General features: G+C 43.5%; 1 protein-coding gene across 3 annotated transcripts in view; it reads right to left on the bottom strand.

The window, feature by feature from the left end:
- The window catches only part of APC7 (tetratricopeptide repeat (TPR)-containing protein), a 158,079-nt gene that overhangs the window by 45,558 nt on the left and 90,591 nt on the right, over positions 1 to 21,930 (bottom strand). For all 3 annotated transcript variants that reach the window (XM_087388798.1, XM_087388791.1, XM_087388782.1), the window contains 2 exons: positions 14,680 to 14,739; positions 3,776 to 3,821 (listed from right to left, as the gene is read on the bottom strand). In XM_087388798.1, coding sequence (XP_087244924.1) covers positions 3,776 to 3,821; positions 14,680 to 14,739 — 106 coding nt within the window. The remainder of the gene's footprint in view (positions 1 to 3,775; positions 3,822 to 14,679; positions 14,740 to 21,930) is intronic.

Here is a 21,930-nt window from a genome sequence, read left to right as displayed (position 1 = left end):
ACTAAGACATATGAAAAAGTCAAACATAGCTTTATCTGGGATGGCTTGTGGCGGGATGTAGTTAAATTTGTCAGTGAATGTTTGCCCTGCCAGCATAATAAAGTGGACAGCCGGTTACCCGCGGGTCTCTTGCAGCCATTACCCATTCCAGAAGGCAAATGGACTCACATTGCTATGGATTTCATCACAGGGTTGCCTTCCACAGAGCAAGGATGGGATTTGTGGTGGTTGACAGAATGACAAAGCAGGCCCATTTCATACCCACTAAAACCAGTTATTCAGCATCACAAGTTGCTTGGTAGTTCATCGAGCATGCTCTTAAGCATCATGGCTTCCCTCGGGAGATTGTCAGCGACAGAGATGCAAAATTTATGGGTCACTTTTGGCAGGAGTTATTTACAGCAGTGGGTACTTCTCTTACACCTAGAACTGCTTACCACCCTGAGACGGATGGACAGTCAGAAAGGGTGAACAAATGGCTGGAGGAGTATTTGAGGAATTTCTGTCATGACACACAGAAGTCTTGGGATAAGTGGTTGGCACTTGCTGAATTTTGTTACAACAGTACCAAGCACATCTCTATTGGCATGAGCCCGTTCGAGGCTATGTATGGATGCACATTGGGTATGCCATCTTTAGTTGCAGACATGGCTGTGAAAAATCAGCAAGCAAGAAATGACTTGGAGAGTATGGATGCCCTTCTGCAATTGGCTAAAAATAATATGTAGGATGCCCAAGCCAAGCAGAAGAAGTATGTGGATGAACACAGGAGGTATCTGTCTTTTGAAGAAGGGGATTATGTGCACTTACGCTTACATAAGAACCGTTATGCCTCGCTGAAAGGTAACACCAACACGAAGCTTGCTCATAGGTATTACGGTCCCAACAGGATCATCTGCAAAGTTGGCGAGGTGATGTATGAGTTGGAGCTACCCAGGACCTCCAGGATTCATAATGTTTTCCATGTGTCCTTGCTGAATCCACATGTCGGACAGCATGTCCAAGTCCTTCCTGAGCTACCACCTATGGATGAGGAGGGCCACATACTCTATGTTCTGGAGCACATCATGGGTTTCAGGGATCATGTTCTCCGAAACAAAGTCTACACCGAGTATCTTATCAAGTGGCACGGACTCCTTGAGGATGAGAACTCATGGCAGCCAGAGAGCATTGTCTAGGACAACCCCTATCTCCTACCGGGCTGACTATTATTTGCTGTTTGCTGCATCTATTTAACAGCCCGCATATGAAATTTTGAGGGCAAAATTCTATGGGAAGGGATGGCTGTAATGAAGGGGCAAAAGAGGCCAAGTTAGAGGCCCTTTAGGTGGAAAATGTGGAGGGACTATATAAGTCTCCATCCACCCCCTACAATGTACCTTTTGATGTGACATCTAATCCTATCTAATCTCCCTCCTCCTTCTTGCTACCTGCTGCCTACGCTCACACTCTCTCTCTCCGCCTTCTCTCTATCTCTCTATCCCCTCATCCTTCCCTCTCTTCCTCTCTCCTTCCCCTTCTCCTCTCTTCTCCTCCCTTCCTTCTGCTATTCTCTCCCCATCTCCAAATCTGCCCCTTCCCTTTCTCTACAATTGGGCCCTAGCAGAGAACCCCTAATATGTATAGGATGCAACAATGTCCGCTAGTGCTCCATCAAAGGTAAACGACTTTTGTTGTGCGGCTGCCTACAGCATGGGATGTGTTGAAGATCATAAGCTTGGTATTACCCAAGTTGACCTCCAAATCATATGTCTCGCAGAAAAATTGGAGTGCCATTGCAGACATGGGGAGAGTAGAACCACATCATATGCATATAGTAGAATCAGAATCAAAGAACCTCCTACACCCAACGACATGATGAAGGACTCAAGCTCGTCGATGTATAGGCCATACAGGGTAGGTGTCAAAGGACAACCACTATCGTGCTCATGATCCCCTCTAACCACCAAGTCAAAGACTTGACTTTGCCTAATACCCACTCATATAGCGTCCGGACTGCCCAAATGATGGCATAACTGTATCCTAGCAAGGATGGTCATCTAAATAGTCCCACTTGTGGCTTTGCGGAAACCCATACAGCAATAGTACACGCATTGCTTCGGTGCATGGGCCTCCTCAATGATATCTCTTAGTGTGAAAATGTGATCCAATGTAGAATGATCTATATCCAAAAACTTGCCTACCCCATGGCTCTAAATCCCTCACAATCTGCAAAGCGATTGACTTGAATGTCAAGTGCCGATGCATGAATCTTGGACATAACATGCTTAATCATGATGGTCCTTTAGTTTTCGAGCTCATGGGATCCCTTGCCTTACGGATCAAGATAATAGTATTAAGGGTCTAAGTGTGAGGAACGCCGATGCAAACTGTCATTGAATAGCTCTGTTAGGATTCGGGCTAGGGCATTAATCCCATGTGCATTGTACTCAGTACATAGCCCCTCATGATCTTCATTGTGTAGCTCGATAGTTGAGTGTTTGATATCAACGGTGGTGAAGAGTGAACATGAGATGGGACGAGGTTGATGTGGGAGGTTTGATGTAGGATGGTGGGGGATGACATAAAGGGTGCATGCATAAGTGTGCTAGATGAATAGGCCTTTGAGAGGGGATGTAAACCTCCACTCGAGAAACTTCCACCAAAATCCTTGGAGTTATTAATAAATAGAATGCTTAGTAATTCTTCCTCATTTTGATGGATAAAGTCTCTTTCCTTCCAACTGACCAGATGGTGATACTCTTGTTTGGTCTCTGTCTCTGTCAGAATATGTTGCTTGGTTTCGAGTCTAAGTTCATGGTGCAAGGCCTTACACTCACACCATCATCGTACTAGCTATTGTAGGCGACCAGTCCAATGGGAGGTAAGTGGTTAGATCTGGTGGTGTGAGGGAAAGTGTAGGGAAAGGGTGATAAGGGTAGCTCTATCCTCTAGTAAGGGGATATCATCAAGGTTATCAAGCAAAGTGAGAAGACGGGCGGTATAAGCAAGGGTTAGTATGTGATCAGAGTGTAGGTGGAGTGGGCCATGCTTAGTGGTGTGAGTGGGATAGAAGGCTGAAAAATAGGTATGTACGGTCAGTTCCAAGTGGGGGTGGGGGAGAAGTCTATGATGTGGGAGGCAAAGGCAAGGGATCCCATGAGATAGTCAAATGATCTGAGAGAGAGTATATGGATGAAAGGATTGGTTGTAGGTATAGATATATGTATATACACCAGAATGGGCATACTGTGCAAGCTCGAGTGTGTGTGTTAATTGAGCAATTTTATCTTCCCAATGCAGCATGCAATCCTTTAAACTGTCACATAGCATAACAAAAGTATCTTGTAGGAATAACTTATTGCATCCCCTACATGTCATTAATAGCAACCCCTCAAAATCTCCCCTACATGTCACTACTAGCAATCCTCTAAACTGTCACATAGCATAACAAAAAGTATCTTGTAAGCATAACTTGTTGCATCCCCTACATGTCACTACTAGCAACCCGTCACATACATATTGAACCAAAAAAAGTTATATGGCGGATCTCTTCCTAATACATTGAACCAAAAATCATGATCATTGTGGTGCCATCCATTAATGTACTATTGGTAGAGGGTACAAGTAAGGTAATACCACCAATGTCTAGACCAAGGCCTCAAGATCAAAGCAATCATATCGAAGTAAGCAAATAGGGTGTCAAAAAGTTCCAAAAGATGGGGGCATGAACTTCAAAAAACTTAACATCCAACAATTATTTAAATATATGCGAAAGAGCCACTAGCTAGAATACCTTTATAGTCATGACAAGCAATTGCACAATGTGCTTCAGCGAACCTCTGCATTAAAGATCGTAAAACTCATCTTAATGGCTTGCTCAAAAAATAGGCGGAACAAGAACACAATGATAGAAACCATGTCTTACATTGCCCACTCCCACCCCATCCCCATCCATGCTCTAAAGATACCACCGCTAGGAATGATCACCTTACCCCCTCCATTTCCACTTACAACCACCAGTAGACATGACATGATTCTTTCAAATATTGTATATACACGAAGCTATATTGCCAAAATAGCTTCATTTGAAATTGCCAAGCTTTGCATGTGCAACCAATATTGCATGGGCCACATTTGAGTTCATGTTCACACAATTGATCCCACTTGGCCTTAACATCTAATCTTTTTTTACCCCCCCCAAAAAAAGACTTCCATTAAGTATGAATAAAACCAGTGAGAGCAAGCTCAAAGCAAAAATACGCCATTCAATGCATGAGAAAAAATGTTCCTTAAGAAGAGGTGGAAAACAACCAAGGTTGAGGCTGAAAATGTCATCTCAACCCTACAGTGGACTCAGAGAAGAAGGGGGAGCCCCTCCATTCTCTGCAAAATGGGATGCCGTGTGTCTCGGTCTCCTGGACGAGGCTCGACGCAAGACCAGAGCCACCGTGACTCCCGTGGGACATATCTCGGGTCTAAACAATGACGGGAGGTCCCCCAGAGTGATCTGTGTGTCCCCTCGATGTCTCGTGTGTCGTGCTGCGGTTGTCGGGTCGAGGTCTCTGTCACGCCTGCGGCTAGAGACTGGACTATCAATGTCACTCGATGGGAAGAACTATGTGATCCTACTCTGAGAGGTGTCTGATGATGTGGCCAAGCCTCGTCGCCCGAGTAAGTACTCTCTGTGTCGGACCCCCTCGTGAATGAAGGCCGCGAGGCATCTCTAATCTAGGTAGGCGAGGAATCTAGAAAGGAGCCCAGAGCCGTCTCTGAAGAGACAGTGGTAGCGACCTCGGATCTCGTAGTACACTGGGCACCTGAAAATAAATTGCTCCTCCGACTCAACCTCCTAACAGTCGCACAATATGCATATGCGTTGCTCCCTAGGGATCCCCTCTGCTCTGCAGCTCTCTATGCGGAGGCGGTGTGATGATCTTATCATCATATTACGCTCAGGACGCACAGTTAGCAGCATGAAACCCAGAAGTGCCCAATGCAATTAAAAAGGGTGATGGGAGATGGGTGGAAGCCTTCAGGTTGCAGATACACAAGTTGAAACTGCACCAGGTGGCCTAAACGAAAACAGAGAGATATGAAGCTTTGCTAAAATAGTTAAACACAAAGTCATTTGGAGGGGTGTTAAGAGAAGCATCTATTAGGCACTGGTTTAAAAGAGTTCCTAAGCTTCACTTGTTGAGAGAATTAAGAGGATGGATACCATGGAGGCATAGCTAAGAAAGTGTGGAAATTTGTTCAAATGGAGAAGATCTATCACCTTTGTTGGAGACCAAGAAAGCGCTTATTGCTCACTCTCTTGCATCTACTTCAATTCCGGTGTGCAAAATTGGCATAGTACCAGTGAGTATCACAGTGGAAGCAATTGCCATTTGGGGTAGAACTTGTTTGCAGGAAATTGCATATTTGGGCAGAAAAGTGTTGATACCGGAGGTTATATGCCTGGTTAGTGAAGCATAAATGCCTTTGTGCACATGAAGTAAACTTTCACCAGTAAATTTGAGTTGGAGGATGCATATAAGGGTGTGTATGCCCGAAATTGGATGCATATGATGCCCAAAGTGTGGGATAAATTTTCAGTTTGATAAGCCATTGCAAGAGCACATTTGGAAGGTAATTTGTGGCCGTTTGATGCCAAAATACACTCATTTACAGAAAGTGGGAAAAGCCACAAGTGCATTGGTACATGCTTGAATTTGTGCTCAAAAGTGGACTGTTAGTGCTCAATTTTGATGTCCTTGGATGCCTAAAATTTGAGCAAGTGTGAACACTTGAAAAGAAGGTGAATTCTCTGTTTTTGATGCCATTTACCTCACTAAAGTGAGTGTGCTCAGAAAAATCAGAAAAGTGCCATTGCCTTGAGGTTTGCTAAGTTGCATTTGGAAGTGAATATTGTTAATCAAGCATGGTTGAGACCACTCAAGTAACCCAAATTGTGGGTGAAAAGTTGACAAAGGATAATTATAGCACTTGGCCTTATAAAATGGAAAACTTCCTCATGGGAAAAGGTGTTAGGGGATTGATCACGGGTGAAGATGAATGCCCGGAGTTGCCTTGGGATGAACCCTCAAATGAGCTGAAATTGGAATACAAACATGGGTTGAGAAATCAAGAAAGGTGTTGCATTGGGTTTCCTTATGCATTTCCGATACACTCATTCCTCACATCAAGATGGCTAGCATGCCTAAAGAAGCTTGGGATATTATTCACAAATCGTATGGCACAAGCACGGAGGCAAGGAAAATTCAGCTCAAGCAGCGCCCATGGAATGTGGAGAGGAAATAGAAGCATCACGGACTATGTGGCTGAGATAAGGCAAATTACAAAAGACACAGCCTCCATAAATTGCAATATGGAAGATGACGATTTGGTGTCTATCACCTTGAATGGTTTAGGGCCTCAATATAAATCGTTGGATACTTCTATTTCCGTGTAAGGCCATATGCCCGATTTTGTGGAGTTAGTTGCATTATGCATGACGGAAGAGGTGAAGCTTGGGCTCAAAGCCTCCACAAGTAGTGGAAGAGACAATTTGTTCTATCACCGAGGTAGAAGAGGTGATTTTAAAGGAAGAAGTAGACCCCCAAGAGGCCGTGGAAGAGCCTCATATGCCCCTCAGCACACTATGGAAAGAAATGGGTTCACTCAAAGAGGACGTGGTTTCATGCCAAAAGGAAGGGGGAGAGCCATGCCCCGTGGTAGAGGAAGAGCCACTCATACTCCACAAGCTAGAAATTGTCACTTTTGTGGAAAATATGGGCACTTTGAAAGAGATTGTTATGCCAAGCGTAATGCCACATATAGAGGGTGTGATGGAAGACCACAATACAATCATTATGTTGGTGGAAGAGAGCATGCATATGAGCATGGATATGGCACTCACCTCTTTAGTATGGATCGTGTTATGAGCAGCATGCAAGAGCCCTCTTTTAATGATGGTTGGTTCATAGATTCAGGAGCCACGAATCATATGACGCATCATGGTGAGTGGTTTATTCGCAAAGATGAGATACTGGTGAGGATTTTGTTTCTACGGGAGATGATACTATGCACAAGATGACTCATATTGGTGATATTCCCTTGAGGGATAAATATGGTGTGGAAAACACATTGGGAAATCTCTTACATGTGCCCATAATCACCCAAAATCTTGCTTCCGTTGGTCAAATGGCTGATGAAGATTATCAAGTGCGCTTAACAAGTTTGGATGCTTTGTAAAGTAGTTTCATAATGGCATTGTGGGCAAGATTGTTGCTAAACTACAAAAGAGAGGAAATTGTTCACATTTGATGCAGGAAAGCCCTGTTTACAGCAAGGTATGTATGCCAATAATGGTCCCAAACAAGATCAAGAGGCTCAACTTTGGCAAAAAGGACTTGGGCATATTAACTATAAACGTTTGAATGAAATGCAAACAAAAGAATTGGTGAGAGGGCTGCCCATATTTGGTCATTTAGATTTCAGTCATGTATGCCCTGCGTGCCAATTTGCCAAACAAACAAGATTGCCATTCCCAAAGAGGGGGAGAAAGAGCAAGCACCCTTTCGAAATAGTTCACTCAGATATTTGGGGACCAACGGATCATACAACACCCGGGGGAGCAAGATATTACATCACTTTTATAGATGATTACAGCCGGATGACATGGGTCTATTTTTTGAAAGCCAAAAGTGATGCCTTTCAAGTGTTTTGCCAATTCAAAAGAATGATAGAGAAGGAGCTTGGGTGTTATATCAGTGCTGTCATATAGACAATGGTGGAGAATATACGTCCTATAAATTTGATGAGTTTCTATATGCTCAAGGCATTAAGAGATGGGTCACTTGTAGATACACTCCTCAAAGGAAGAATAGGGTGATTGGTGACATGGCTAGAGCTATGATGGATGAGATGAATATGCCATTGAGTTTTTGGGCTGAAGCGGTGCATACGGCTGTGTATATCATGAGTAGAACATCCACAGATGCCATACATGGGTTGACAACTCTTGAAAAGCTTTATAGGTACAAGCCAAACTTGGCTTATTTGAAAGTGTTTGGCTGCTTTTATTATGTGCACATGCCAAGTGAGATAAGGAAAAAATTGGAGCCAAGGGCTATCAAATGTATATTTTTGGGATACCCGGTTGAAAGAAAGGGATATAAATGCTACGATTCCATTACTAGACAAGTATATGAAAGCCGGGATGTGAAGTTCAGTGAGCTTGAAGCATATTATCAGCCCAACCTAATTGTTGCAGAGGATGAGCACATGCCAAAGGTTGAAAAGATGAAATTACAGCAAGCTGGACCCTCAAGTAAAGTGATGTCAGGGCCATCACAACATGAGGAGAGTGTTGATAGTGCGAGCCCATGGAGTGGTAGATTGAGGGGGAGCAAGCATGTGGATAAAGACAAGCCAAAAGTTGAAGTGGAAGAGAGTGTTGAGGATGCAAATAGTGACGAAGAGTGATTTACAGCTTATGAAGGCTCAAGAGACCAAGCATGCTTCAAAGTATGTTCCGCCACATGCTAGAAATTCAATGGCAAATACACAGCCCTTGAGAAGAGCAGAAAGGGTGAGACATTCCGTTGATAGATTGACTTACAATGGATTTATGAGGATGCACTATGCATACGTGGTTAGCAAAGTGCAACATATTGAGCCCTCAAGTTTTGAGAAGGCTAAAAAAAACTCAGATTGGAGGGATGCCATGGATCAAGAAATGGATGCCTTGGATAAGAACAACACTTGGACACTTGTCAACTTCCAAAAGGAAAGAAAGCTATTGGATGAAGTGAAGTGCAAATCGGATGGAAGTGTGGAGAGATATAAGGCAAGGTTAGTTGCAAAAGGGTATGCCCAAACATATGGGTTGGACTATGATGAAAAATTCAGCCCAGTGGCAAAGATGACCACCATACGGACCGTGGTTGCTTTGGCAAGCATGCGTAGATGGAAGTTGTATCTCTTGACCTATCAGGTGCTTGCAGTGGGACCCAAGAGAGTGGGAGTGGATAGATCATGGGCATCGAGAGAGGGGGATTCCCTTCTTTCGTTTCACAGTTGGTAATGCCAAGAGATTTCAGCTGAGCAGTAGGGGTTGGATTCCCTCCAAAGCCCCCCATTGGGACAGCTTCTTCATCACCACAGATTTGCGTAGGAATTTCTGGAGGCGGCTCTGGAAATCCCTCAAAAATAGAAAGATCGCTCTTTTCTTTTGGCTTTCTATTCATGGAGGGATTGCAGTGAACCTGTGGAGATTACAATTTGGGGCTGATCCCACTTGCCCTCGCTGTCATTTTGCAGAGGAGTCAATGCAACATTACCTTTGGGACTGCAGTCAGGCGAGGACTATCCTCATGACTTGGGGCATTTTTCAATGGGGGACTTCTCATGACTCGGATACTCAGCATTTTTCATATTCCCCTTTCTTCATGACTTGGGGCTTGGTCGCATGGTTATCCCTTACTGGGCCCCATGTGTTTTATGAGGGTGAGCCTTCTTCTTGGGAACTCTCGATCCTCTGACAAATGATAGAGCCCTGCTCTCTTCAGGATGTACCACATACTCCATTCAAAGCTTCACATGTTTCAGTGGACACCTGTTGGGAGATTTTGGCTAGCATTTCCTCTTGGCACATTTGGAGAGCCAGATGCACAGAGGCCTTGGATGGCACCCAGATACACTCATCACAGGTGTTCACGAGTATTTGGAGTGACATGGTTCACACTTTGATAGCCGTATGGGCTAGCATGCAGGGCCCTTCACGGGCAGCCTCTTCTAGGAGGACTGTATTTCTTCGAGTTTGGAGGGGTTCTCCCTTTTTCTCGGAGGTTACTACTGGATTGAGATGGCACTATCAGCCCCAATCCTTTCTTTTTGGCTCTTGAGCTTTTCATGCATTGCATGGCGTATCCCGTATTCCCGTATGGAGCTTGCTCTAACGGTTTTCTTTAATACTTAATAGAAGTCTCTTTTTGCCCAAAAAAAAAAAGAGAAGTTATATCTCTTGAATGGTACAATTCATGAGGAGGTTTATATGCATTAGTCTAAAGGGTATATACATGCCAAGTATCCTATGCATGTGTGGAAGTTAAGGAAAGCCTTGTATGGGCTGAAGCAAGCCCCAAGAGCTTAGTGTGAGAGAATGAGCAAAACCTTGTTGAATATGTGCTTCAAACAATCTAAGGCTGATAGCTCACTATATGTGAAGAAAGAGGGAGAAAAAATGTACTTGTGATCACTTATGTGGATGATTTAATCATCACAAGGAGTCTTGATGTAGAAATTACAGCAACTAAGGAGAGATTGTCATGTGAATTTGACATGAAGGACCTTTGACAACTAAGATACTTCCTTGGGATTGAAGTAATTGATTTACCATAAGGTATTTGGATGCTACAAAGGCAATATGCTTTGGACATACTGGAAAAATATGGTATGACAGCTTGCATACCACTTGAAACACCACTTTAGCAAAATGTTAAGTTAGTTGATGATGGGTATTACTTGCAGGATGTGACCATGTTCCGGAAGATGGTTGGGAGTCTCATTTATCTTACCATCACTAGACCGGATTCGAGTTATGTTTTGGGTGTGGTGAGTCAATTTATGCAAAAGCCTTGCAAGAGTCACCTTGATGCGGTGAGAAGGATACTGAGATATGTGAAAGCCACAATAAATGTTGTCTTATTGTTATGCCAAGGAAGGAGGGATATGCTTGCATGGTTATACTAATGCAGATTGGGTTGGCAGCATTGATGATAGAAGGTCAACTAGTGGGTATGCATTCTCTCTTGGGAGTAGTGTGATTAGTTGGAGCAACAAGAAACCACCACGGTTGCTTTGTCTAGCACGGAAGCTGAATATAGAGTGGCTGCCATAGTAGCATGTGAAGAAACTTGGCTGAGATTGCTTCTTCATGAGTTGGGAGTATACATTGATGGTCTAGTAGTGATCTACTGTGACAACATAAGTTCTATTATGCTGGCCCAAAATCCCATTTACCATGCAAGAACAAAACACACAGAATTCCACTATCACTATATTAGGGAGAAAGTGATAAGTGGCGAAATTGACTTGAGATATGTGAGGATAGATGCCCAAGTTACGGATGTCTTTACCAAGTCTTTGAGTAAAGATAAGTTTTGTCTTTTTGGAGATACTTTGGATCTATGTGATGTACAAGTCATACTGAGCTTGAGGGGGAGGGGGAGGAGGAGATTGTAGATGCATAGCTATGTCTATGCATATGAATAGATAGATGTGGATAAGTGGATGACTGGACTTCTTTATAGAAGTAGTGTCAAGGTGTGGATAAGTGGATGACTGGACTTCTTTATAGAACTCTCTTGAAGAGGAGAGTTGATGTGTGGATTTTGGGCATCCCCGTAATACAGAAGTGGTTTCCATGAGCCTCTCATGTGTTGGTATCTCTTCCTCCTTTGCATCTTTACAAAGTTTGTCCATATATTGGCCAAGGTATGAGAAGGGTGAACCTGGGATACATCCAATGCCTCTATGCATCTGGCTCTTCAAATATGCCACGCTGTAATACTCGCTAGCATCTCTCAAGAAGAGTCCAGAGAGGCATGCACAGCTCTAAAAGGTGAGACAGGAACATCATCCAGAGAGCATGGCTCAACTATGTGGCGTCGAATCAATAAATTATAAGACCCAAGACGAGCCATGTCTCTCATAAAAGACATGAGGCCCCAAAAGAGAGAGCCAAGCAACTAAGCCCCAAGTCATGAAGAAGGGGAAATGAACAAAAGTACTAAAAATCATGGCTCCCCCCCTCAAATAATCCTCACCTGTCTGCAATACCATAAGCAATGTTGAACTGCCTCCATAGCAAAAAGGCAATGAGGACAATTAGGGTTCATCTCCACAGGTTCAATGCAGTCCCACCATAAATAGAAAGCCAAAAGAAAAGATCGATTTTTCTATTCTTGAGGGATTTCTAGAGTCTCTTCCAAGAGTTCTTCTGCAGGTCAATAGAAATCTCAAACCCCTCCCAATGGGGACCTTTGGAGAGCCTCCAACCTCTACAACTTATCATGGTATTACTGACGGTGTAACGAAAGAAGAGGAGGCTCTTCTCTCCATGCCCTTCATCGATCCACTCCCACTCCCCAAGATCCCACTGCAAGAACTTCATGAGAATACCCCCATAAAGCCACAGTCTCCAAGCAACCAGGGTAATAAGACATGGGTGCGGGTCTATGTACCACTCTGAGTCTGAACCATGCTCCACAAGACTAAACAATCTTGACAAGCTGAAATGCAACCTCTAATAAAACGTCATCCGTCGATCGAGACAGCCTACCTCTCGCAAAGACATCAAAGACCCAGGCATCCTCATATGCACTAGGAAAAGCAATAACATGTAGAAGAATGCCTGCTCTCATGAAAGCACAGCTATTTACCTAGCTAGCTAGCATGGGAGTATTGGACTTCAAATTTCACTCACTCATTTCTACCATGGGCTCTAGTGTCCACTTAGTTGGAAAATCAACTCTATTGTTAATCAACAAGGTATGGACTCAACAATTCAATTATACACATATTTGTACTTGACAACATCACCAAATCTTGAGAGCAATAATTGCCAGATGCATCTCCATTTGAGGTTGAGGTTGTAGATGTCAAGCATGAAGTTCTAATTCAATACTTGTTGGAAGCAATGTCCCCCAAGGATATGCCCCATGATGAATGGAGGCTACTTGCACTTAAAGCCTACAATTACACTCCTATGGTGGCTAGGAAACCACTACAGAGAAGGAGGTAATAGAGTGCTTCAGAATATTTCACTTTTTAACACACCATTGCATGAGTATTGACGATAATATTGTAGGCATTTACAATGAAATGGAGATTAGAATGTGCACCCAAAGTGTTTCCAAATCAATCTTAGTCTTTAAGTTTGCAAGGATCCAACCTTTTGATACACACTCTTGCAACTAGCAATGCTTCACATTGAGGAAGCATTGCAACCTTGGGAGAGACGCAAGCAACAAGACTCTAGGCTAATTAGGGATCAAATGTCAACGTGGACTCAAGCCCCCTTCTTGTTGCCCACAAACAAATGCCTTGGGAGTGATGGTCCTCCCCTCGCATATATGACTTTCGAAATCTTATAGGTTCCCACATTTGAAGACGGGCTTCATGGTAAGGACAATACTTATTCTCTAGTTTTGACAACCTCATGTTTAAAGGGGAAAAAAAACTTGCTAAAATATTGGAGGCCAATCACATACTCCCTATACAACCTTTAGATCATTACAAGAAGACCTTAATTGTGCCTGAAGCATTTCAATTCTGATATAAATCTCAGCTCAAAAACATGGCTTATTTAGGATTGAAACGTCACAAATAGTACAATCACTTTCCTATAGGTATTAAAAGGAGCTCATACGCAGACCAATGTTGCCATTGTTCATCTAGAATTCAAAGATTCCATGTGCTTTTGTGATCAATGTATTCAAGTTTCAAGCCTCCATACCAGATCTTGCAAGCATGTGGGCATGAGCTGAAAAAGTCTTGTAGATTCAGCTAGATACTCGCCTTCAAGTTAGACATCCTTTTCAAATAGACTAATGAGCCCCAACTGATTCTTCATTGACTAATATCCCTTTCATTGGGTAACCTTAAATGCACTCCATGAAGGTTTCCTCTTTCCACATACTCAGATGGAGTTACGAAAAAAAACTCAGCCAACAAGAGAAAGCAAGAAGAAATCAAAAGCAAAGGGAAAACTAAACAAGTAACACAATGCCACTAGGAAGCAATAAAAACAAGATGTGCATCCCCTCCCATAACCCTATGCATACATTTATTTCATAATTTTGAGCATTAATGTGTCAAGGGTGTACTATCTATCTCAAGGCCCCTCCTTACATTGGTCATCCACCAAGGTGTGCCCATCAGAAGGATGCACTCTTGTGTCTAACATGCTCGATAGACTGTTTAAAACTGCCAACTTACTTTTCATGTAGACTTATCCTATGAATGTGAGATAATGCCTAGGAGTCCAAGATATGCTGTCATGACATCCACTAAATCAAAGTAGGTTGGATCAGAAAACAGTTTCCAACGTAGCGTGTGTGGTGGCAACAAAGCCATAATAAATCATACACAAGAAAAGTTAGTCTAAAACAACAATCATCGTGATGCCATTATGCCCTCCTTAAGGAATCTCACTCAAATGAAATGGATATGCCCATATGTTGCAATAGACCCAATCAGCAATCACAATGCTAGGCTCGCCTAGATAACAATGCTAAGACTCACATAGATAACAATGTGCATGAACCATGTCTATGAGCTTGTGCAATCCTAAATGATTCAAGGAAAAGCTGAATATTATAACCACACTTTCTGAAGCCGAGCCACGACATGCTTACTTCTATCCCTCATCCTTTAAGAGGTTTTGTGTATTTCTAAATGAATCTGTGCACTCCTCTTGGTTTTGAAGATTCTCTGTTTACACAATTTCACCATGACTATAACTTACCCCTTTAATTTACTACAAACGAAGGATGCCTTCAAATTGCTTTGACTAAAGTCTAACACCCACAAAACTCAGACAATTCTTTTGGCAAGAACATGAGAAAGCTCCAAATATTTCCTGAAAATACTAGGGGAAGGGACAATCATTTGAAGCATCGTTCTCATGAAAAAGAATTGCAAATACATTACTTGCAGCCATCGAACTTGATCAGCATGCTCTCCCATAGGCCTACTACTTTTACTTTGTCCCTGTAAAAAAGACAATCCAATCCACGAGCGTTGAGAAAGCCCATTAAATATTAATGAGAAAAAATCTCTCTCTCTCTCTCAATCGCTAAAGCAAAAGACATCATCAATACCAATGATGATATAGTCAACTATAAAATGAGAGAAGAAAAAGAACTGTGAGAAAAAGCGCTCAACATTAAAATTGTGTAGGTAGGAGAGAGTGAAAATGAAGACATGAAAAGGTACTCACACATGTCTTCATGCACATATCCGCAATAACATAGGAAAATGCATTCAGAGGAAAACCAACACAAATATTCAAGGACGCACAATCCTGCCTCAAGGTACTGAATAATCTCAAAGGGTACTTTATATGGATAAACAAAGATCTAAAAAGAAGGCAATATGAGAGAATACCTACAAAAAGGATGGGAAAACTGTGATTAATAGAAAGAGCAAAGGGGGAGAAAAGCACAAATAGGGACCCGAGACCCTCACGATCAAAATATGGAATGTAGGAGGACGGATTGTAGACAAGGCCATCACATTTGAAGATAAAATATCAGAGGCAAATATACTTATAGTATTGGAGAAATGGGAGCATGAGGGGAATTTCCAGAAATGGAGGGATTCTTAAAAACATCAATATAGAACACAAAAACACACATAGGGGGAAGAGGCTTTGGTGGGACATTGGGACGGCATTGGAAATAACAGCCAAGATCATAAAAGAAGACCCACACAAACAATACAAGTAGTTGGAGATAGAAGCAAAAGGGGGAAACATCGGGATGGCAGCATGCTACTTTGCACCCCCACAATCACCAACCTAAAACACAACAGCCACTTGTCTCAGGGTAATGGGGGGGCAACTCCTCACCTTGTGTGGATGCTTTGGGCTGCAAATCTGTAATGGCACTTCACAGATTTCAAAGACACAAAAGGTTGCACATGCAAAATTCCTCAACGATCAAGTGTAATTGACTATGTGATTATAAGCCAGTCTACAAGACACTTACTTGAACATCTCAAGATTAAGGGGAAAACACTTGAATCCGACCATAAACATTGTCTCTAGACATCATAGGGACAAAAAATTCTGTAAAATACTGCACACCCAGGCTGAGATTGGACTACAAAAATGAAGGAAACATGGTGTTGAGGGGGGGGGAGAGAGAGAAAGAGTGTAGGTTAGGGTGAGAGGAAATGATACTCAAATGAAAACATAATGAAAAGACTTTCATTCATTCATCCAATGATGTGACAAGTGAAGTACAAGCCTTTAAAGAACAAGCGCGCACACACACACACACACACAAGTACCAATGCATATGGGATAAATCCCAAAGTGGCACGTGGCACTCACAAATAAAATCACTACTAGAACTCCTAGTAATCACACCAACACACACTCTTTGGCTATGATTTCTCATACACCCCCTTCAAAGCAAAGAGTGTGAGACTGAACACGTAAGGAGTAGACTGATCGCCCCTCCACCCGCAATACTGCAAAGAGCAAGTCCAACTATCCCGTGTGATAGTGACTTCTCAGTCAGCTTGCAATTGGCAAGGGTAGACCATCGCACGTCACCCCCTTTACTCTGAACTGGGTGGTCAATACAATCAGATCAAAGTAAAACACAATATAATTATTTTTGGGGGACAACCTAGGGCAGAATACCCTTGTTGACTCCAAATACAATCATTTTAGAGGGACTACTCAAGGCTGAGAACCTTTATTGACTCAACCTAAAAACACACATCCAATAGGGCCTAGAAAGCCCAAGAATCCGAATCCCAGTCATGATGTTCCTCAACAGAGAGGCCGTGAACCTCAGCTGTGGCTGCATGTATCTCCTCAGGGGGCTCTGGTTCGGCCTGGTCTTCAGCAATAAGATCGGCATGGTGCTTCTCTTGTTCTTATTCCTTCTTCTTGAAGCAATTAGCCTCAACATGTTCTTTTCTTTTACAAAATCTGCAAATAATATTTTTATTGGTCTTCCATTTGCTTGTAGAAGCAAATGCATGATCACCAATAGAGGCAAGAATGGCATCTTTGTTACAGCAATCCTTTTCAATAAGTAGAGCCACCATATCATCAAACATGGTAGTGACAAGGCATAGAACTTCAAGGGTCTGCTCAAAACGAGGTATCCCTTGCATACTCTTCATAAGGACAGCCATTTTATCCTCATCATCAGGCAGGCTTTTTAAGCTATAAAGTTGTTGAACAAGAGACTGAAATCTTGCTAGATGATCACTCAACTCTTGACTTTCTTGTGAAAGTCGGCTAGTACAGGTGTGCTAGAGGCCTTGACATAGCTTAGAGTTGGCTTTGATGTAGGCGGCTATGCAGCAGCAGCACATAAAACCCTGATTTTGGGTTATTGAAAGGGTCAATAAGAAACTCACAACAAAGCAAGGTACGCAACTTAGTCGAGCAAGCACAAGGATGGTTCTCAAACATTATATTATAAGCTTGATGTTTATTATTATTCATGCTAGCTGCCTGATAGGGAGCAATGAACAGAGTGAGAGCCATCTTCAAGGAGGGGGGGGGGATTCCCAAAGCCAAGTGGGAGGCAGTAACATTAAACAAAGAGAGAGGAGGGCTAAGCATTCCTAATATAAAAGCGCTAGCTTATAGACTAATTGCCTCATGGATACCCAAAGCCATCAACAACATACACAAGCCCCTAGCTGGAATTACCTCACCACTGCTTCAAGCATCTCCACAGCCCGGTCCATTTACTCGGTCACCGCCTACTATTCAGCCCCATCTCCCTACATTCATACCAGGTCTTTTGTTTCAGATCCCACGAGCTGATCTTTCAGATGCGTGGGAGTCTCTCTTGATGGATGTGCATGGCATACGAGCATGTGAGGTGGAGCTGACTCGCTTCACCAAGCAGCAGGCACTTATTCTATAGAACTAGGCTGGAATCATACAGAAGCGCAGGCAGGATGTCTCACAACTCCTGCAGGAGTTAACCGCTTTGTGGACAGCCCCCAGGAGTACACCGGCGGTAGAGGCTCAAATAGCCACCATGCAGTCGGTGATGGAGGAGACATCCCGAGAAGCGGTGTGAGTGAGAGAGAGAGAGAGATAGGCTAGGGAGTGAAGAAGTGATACTCAAATGAAGACATAATGAAGGCTTTCATTCATTCATCAAGTATGACAAGATAAGTAAAGTACAAGCCTTATATAGGCTACTCCCTCACACACTAGCACCTAGTGCATATGGGATAAGTCCCGTAGCACTCACACCAAACTCACACACATAAACTAGTAGTAGATCACCTAGTACTTCACACTAGCACATCACATCAACACACTCTTTGGCTATGATATCTCCAACACCCCCCTTCAGAGCAAAGAGTGTGAGACCCAACACGCAAAGAGTAGACCGATCCCCCCTCCACCGCAATACTGCAAAGATCAAGTCCAACTATCCAACACCTCTCGTGTGATAATGACTTCTCAAGAAGCTTGCGATCGGCAAGGGCAAACCATCGTTCATCACTCCCCCTTACTCTAAACTGGGTGATCAATACCATCAAACCAAAGTAAAAGACAATACATTCATTTTTTGGGACAACCCAGGGCAAAGTACCTCTTATTGACTCCAAATACATTCAATTTAGAGCGACAACTCAAGGCTGAGAACCTTTGTTTGACTCAACACAAAAACAAATAGAGCTAAGCATCATCTACCACCTCAAAGAGGAATAGATCATGTAACATAGCAGATGAAGCGTCCTGCTCAGGTCCAGTAGATGTAGCATAAATATTCTTGTGCTTGTCGAGGTTCTCCTTGGCTGAAGTAGTGAGGTCAAGTTGATGAAGCATTTGTTGACCAATATCACACCAATAAGCGCCAATGTTGTGTCATGCTGCTCATCCCTAGTTGAAAGTGGTGTGGATGAGTCTTCACCACAAGGACAAGGCTCCATAGTGTTAAACTGAGGTAGCAAAGGCAACAAGCTGAAATAGATAACAAGCCAATAAAGGAGCTTATCTAGGGCTCTGAAATGAATCAGCAGCTTGAGAAAGGCGTGAATCAGCTAGTGGTGGATGATCTCAGAGGCTCCAAAATACAAACCCTAATGTAAAAGCAGCAAGAATACTCTTTGAAATAGAGAACTGAGTGAACCCAAGTCTAATAATAGCAAGTAGATACCCTGGAGTGCAAGAATAAACCAAGAGAAGAGCACTTCTGGGCGTGAGGACTACTCTAGGTGCTGTAGCAGGTCCAAAATCCTCTAAAAGGTAGTTGGAGGGGCGCCAAATGCAATGATATAGCTCGAAATTTGTGAAGTGCTTCAGCAAACCAGCTCCAAGCTATACCAAGTGTAGTAGAGGTATACTATAGGTGGACCAAAATGTACCAGCAGGTCACCAGGCCAAAAGTCGGCTATTCTAGAGGAGTTAGAGGCTAGGAGCATCCCTAAAAACGGCTCTGTTGAAGGTGGCTCTGCAGCAGCAATCCCAAATCACTTCGAAAATGCAAGAGCAGCTCCAAAACTGGTCGAAAATGCCTCTAGAAGTGACAAAAAACTGCATTAAATGCCCACAAATGGTCGAATTCTGCTTTAACAGCCTCCAAACCCTAAAAACGGAAATGGAACAGCTCCGAATCTACTCGTGTGCAAGGCGTCTCTTGGAAAATGTGTCAACTAGCAGGCTGTGGAGAGGCTACATGGGCAGAAATGAACACAAGAAGCTGTAAAACAGAGGTGAAATGAGGGCAGCAAAGGCGGCGCCTGTGCAAAAACGCTAAACGGGTAGAAGGCAGCTGGAAGGAGATGAAAATGAAGCTGAACTATCGCGGAAATGAGCAGGGCTGAGGCGGCTGCAGGAAGAAGGGCTTGAGCAAAATTAGGGTTTAGGGTTAGGGTTAGGTCAGAGATGACGTGGCAGCTATGGCAGGGTGAACCTGCTCTGATACCATGTTAGAAACATGGTGTGAGTGAGAGAGAGACATAGGCTAGGGATTGAAGAAGGGATACTCAAATGAAGACATAATGAAGGCTTTCATTCATTCATCAAGTATGACAAGATAAGTGAAGTACAAGCCTTATATGGGCTACTCATTCACACACTAGCACCTAGTGCATATGGGATAAGTCCCATGATGACACGTGGCACTCACACCAGACTCATACACAAACTACTACTAGATCACCTAGTACTTCACACCAACACATCACATCAACACACTCTTTGGCTATGATATCTCCAACATGGATGTGGCAAAATAGGAAACTATAAATGCAACCATCTCAGCCCCACTATTGGAGTAGAGGGCCAGTAAGGCTCTCAATATCAGGGTTCGTGGGATCCCTTGTATAGTGGCTACACCAATGGATGATGCGACCACTTTGATTGCAGAGCACAGGATCGAGGGGGCTTGGCGGGTGGGGAGAGACCCCAACGGGGAGCAGCCCCTTATCATATGCTTCCGTGATACTCATGCCCGAGTAGCACCATTACGCCACAAATCGGTCTTGTGAGACCACCCATCGATTTCCATGGATGAGGACTTGATAGCCTTAGAGGTTGAGGAGAGATGCATCCTAATATATAGCAGCAGGATCTAGCCCGTAAGGAGGGAAAGTGGGTGGCAGTACGGAATGGACAACTTCTTGCCGGCCCTCGTGGGGCACCCACCCACCCTCCCACATAGGAGGGAGGGGTCTATGAGACTCAGGACACGAAGGCCCTGTCATGCACCATTTGGAACTCAAATGGCACCAAGACTCAGGACACCAAGACCCGGTCATGCACCATTTGGAACTCAAATGGCACCTTATGCTCAAAGCCAGGGAACTTCTCAGAGTCTTATTTAGATGAGACATAGTCTTCTACACCAGAGTCCAGAGCTCCCACTACCGGTAGTTAGCGAATACACTTGGAGATGGCTTACAAAAATGAGACCAAAGATGCAGGCAGAGTACGAGGGTCAACAGGAGTAGCAGTGCTTTACATATCATATCTTTTCGAGGCGAACTCTTGGTAGAGAAGAGGGACATATATGCTAGACTTCCAAGATTCAAATCAGGCGTACGGACAATCAAGACCTGTTTATTGCACTATGTTACTTTTTCACCTGAGACATCTCACTTTGCTCGAGATGTTCGTGAGGAGGCTGACACATCACCATATGCAACTCTTCATCTAGACATTGTAGATTTCTCAAGCCACCGAGAAGTCATTCTCGTTGGGGACTTCAACGCAAGGACAAGAGGAAGCCAAGTATCCGTCCTTGACTTCCGAGATGATGGTATTTTACTACCAGATATGGATCTAGATGAGGCATGTATGATGCGAGTCTCTGATGATAGGTTCGCCCTGGTCACATCATATGGACATACACTGTTGGATATGGGTAGGATGCATAATTTCATTACTTACAAAGGTCTCAATCGGTGGTCTTCCTCAGGTGGTTTCACCTGTTTTCCACACGGGGGAGGCTCTAGCATAGTTGCCTGGGAATGACATTCTAGCCCCGATCCTAGCAAGTCTCTTCAATGCAATAGTTTGTCTTGGCTTTCCCCACACCTGGACTCTTAACACTATTACAGCCACTCAGAAGGCATGGGACCCCTGGAGCTCCGACGGAAAACTATAGGACCATCATGATCGGGCATGTCATGTCTAAGATATTTGCATTAGTACTCGATACTAAGATCAATCGATTGGTGGAGATGCAGGGAGTCAGAGTAGAGGGGAAGGTTAGCTTCCGACATGAAGATAGGACCATGGATCACATACTCACACTCCAGTGAAAGTGAACTGATTCTATGCATAGCTGCTTCTGATGTGTTGGAGATCATGACCTTGGTTTTACTAAGGTTGGACCTTCAAATCATGTGACTCATAGAATGATTGTAATGCATCTAAATGTCTTTGGAGGCCCTCTGTAGAGAAGGACAACAGCACAAACTTCATCCGCATACAACAAGATCTTAATCAAGGAACCTGCGAGAGAACATCCAGCCCTACCTAATGTCTTCATAAATGTTTCGAGCTCATCGATATAGAGGCCAAACAGGGTAGGTGAGAAAGGGACCCCGATGGTGCTCATGAAATCCTCTGTCCATCCAGCTTTTGTCTGAAGTTTGCTCGAAACCCTCTAATAGAGTGCCATAACAACCACATGATCTCTTGGTTCTAACCCAACTTCTGTTACCGTCTAAAAAAGCCGGGCC

The sequence above is a fragment of the Dipteris shenzhenensis genome, chromosome 2 (genome assembly GCF_047967505.1).
Source record: "Dipteris shenzhenensis isolate YYH24624 ecotype China chromosome 2, Dip_SZ_1.0, whole genome shotgun sequence".
Lineage (NCBI taxonomy): Eukaryota > Viridiplantae > Streptophyta > Polypodiopsida > Gleicheniales > Dipteridaceae > Dipteris > Dipteris shenzhenensis.
Note: the sequence above shows the minus strand (reverse complement) of the source record. Positions and strands in the feature narration are given on the sequence as shown.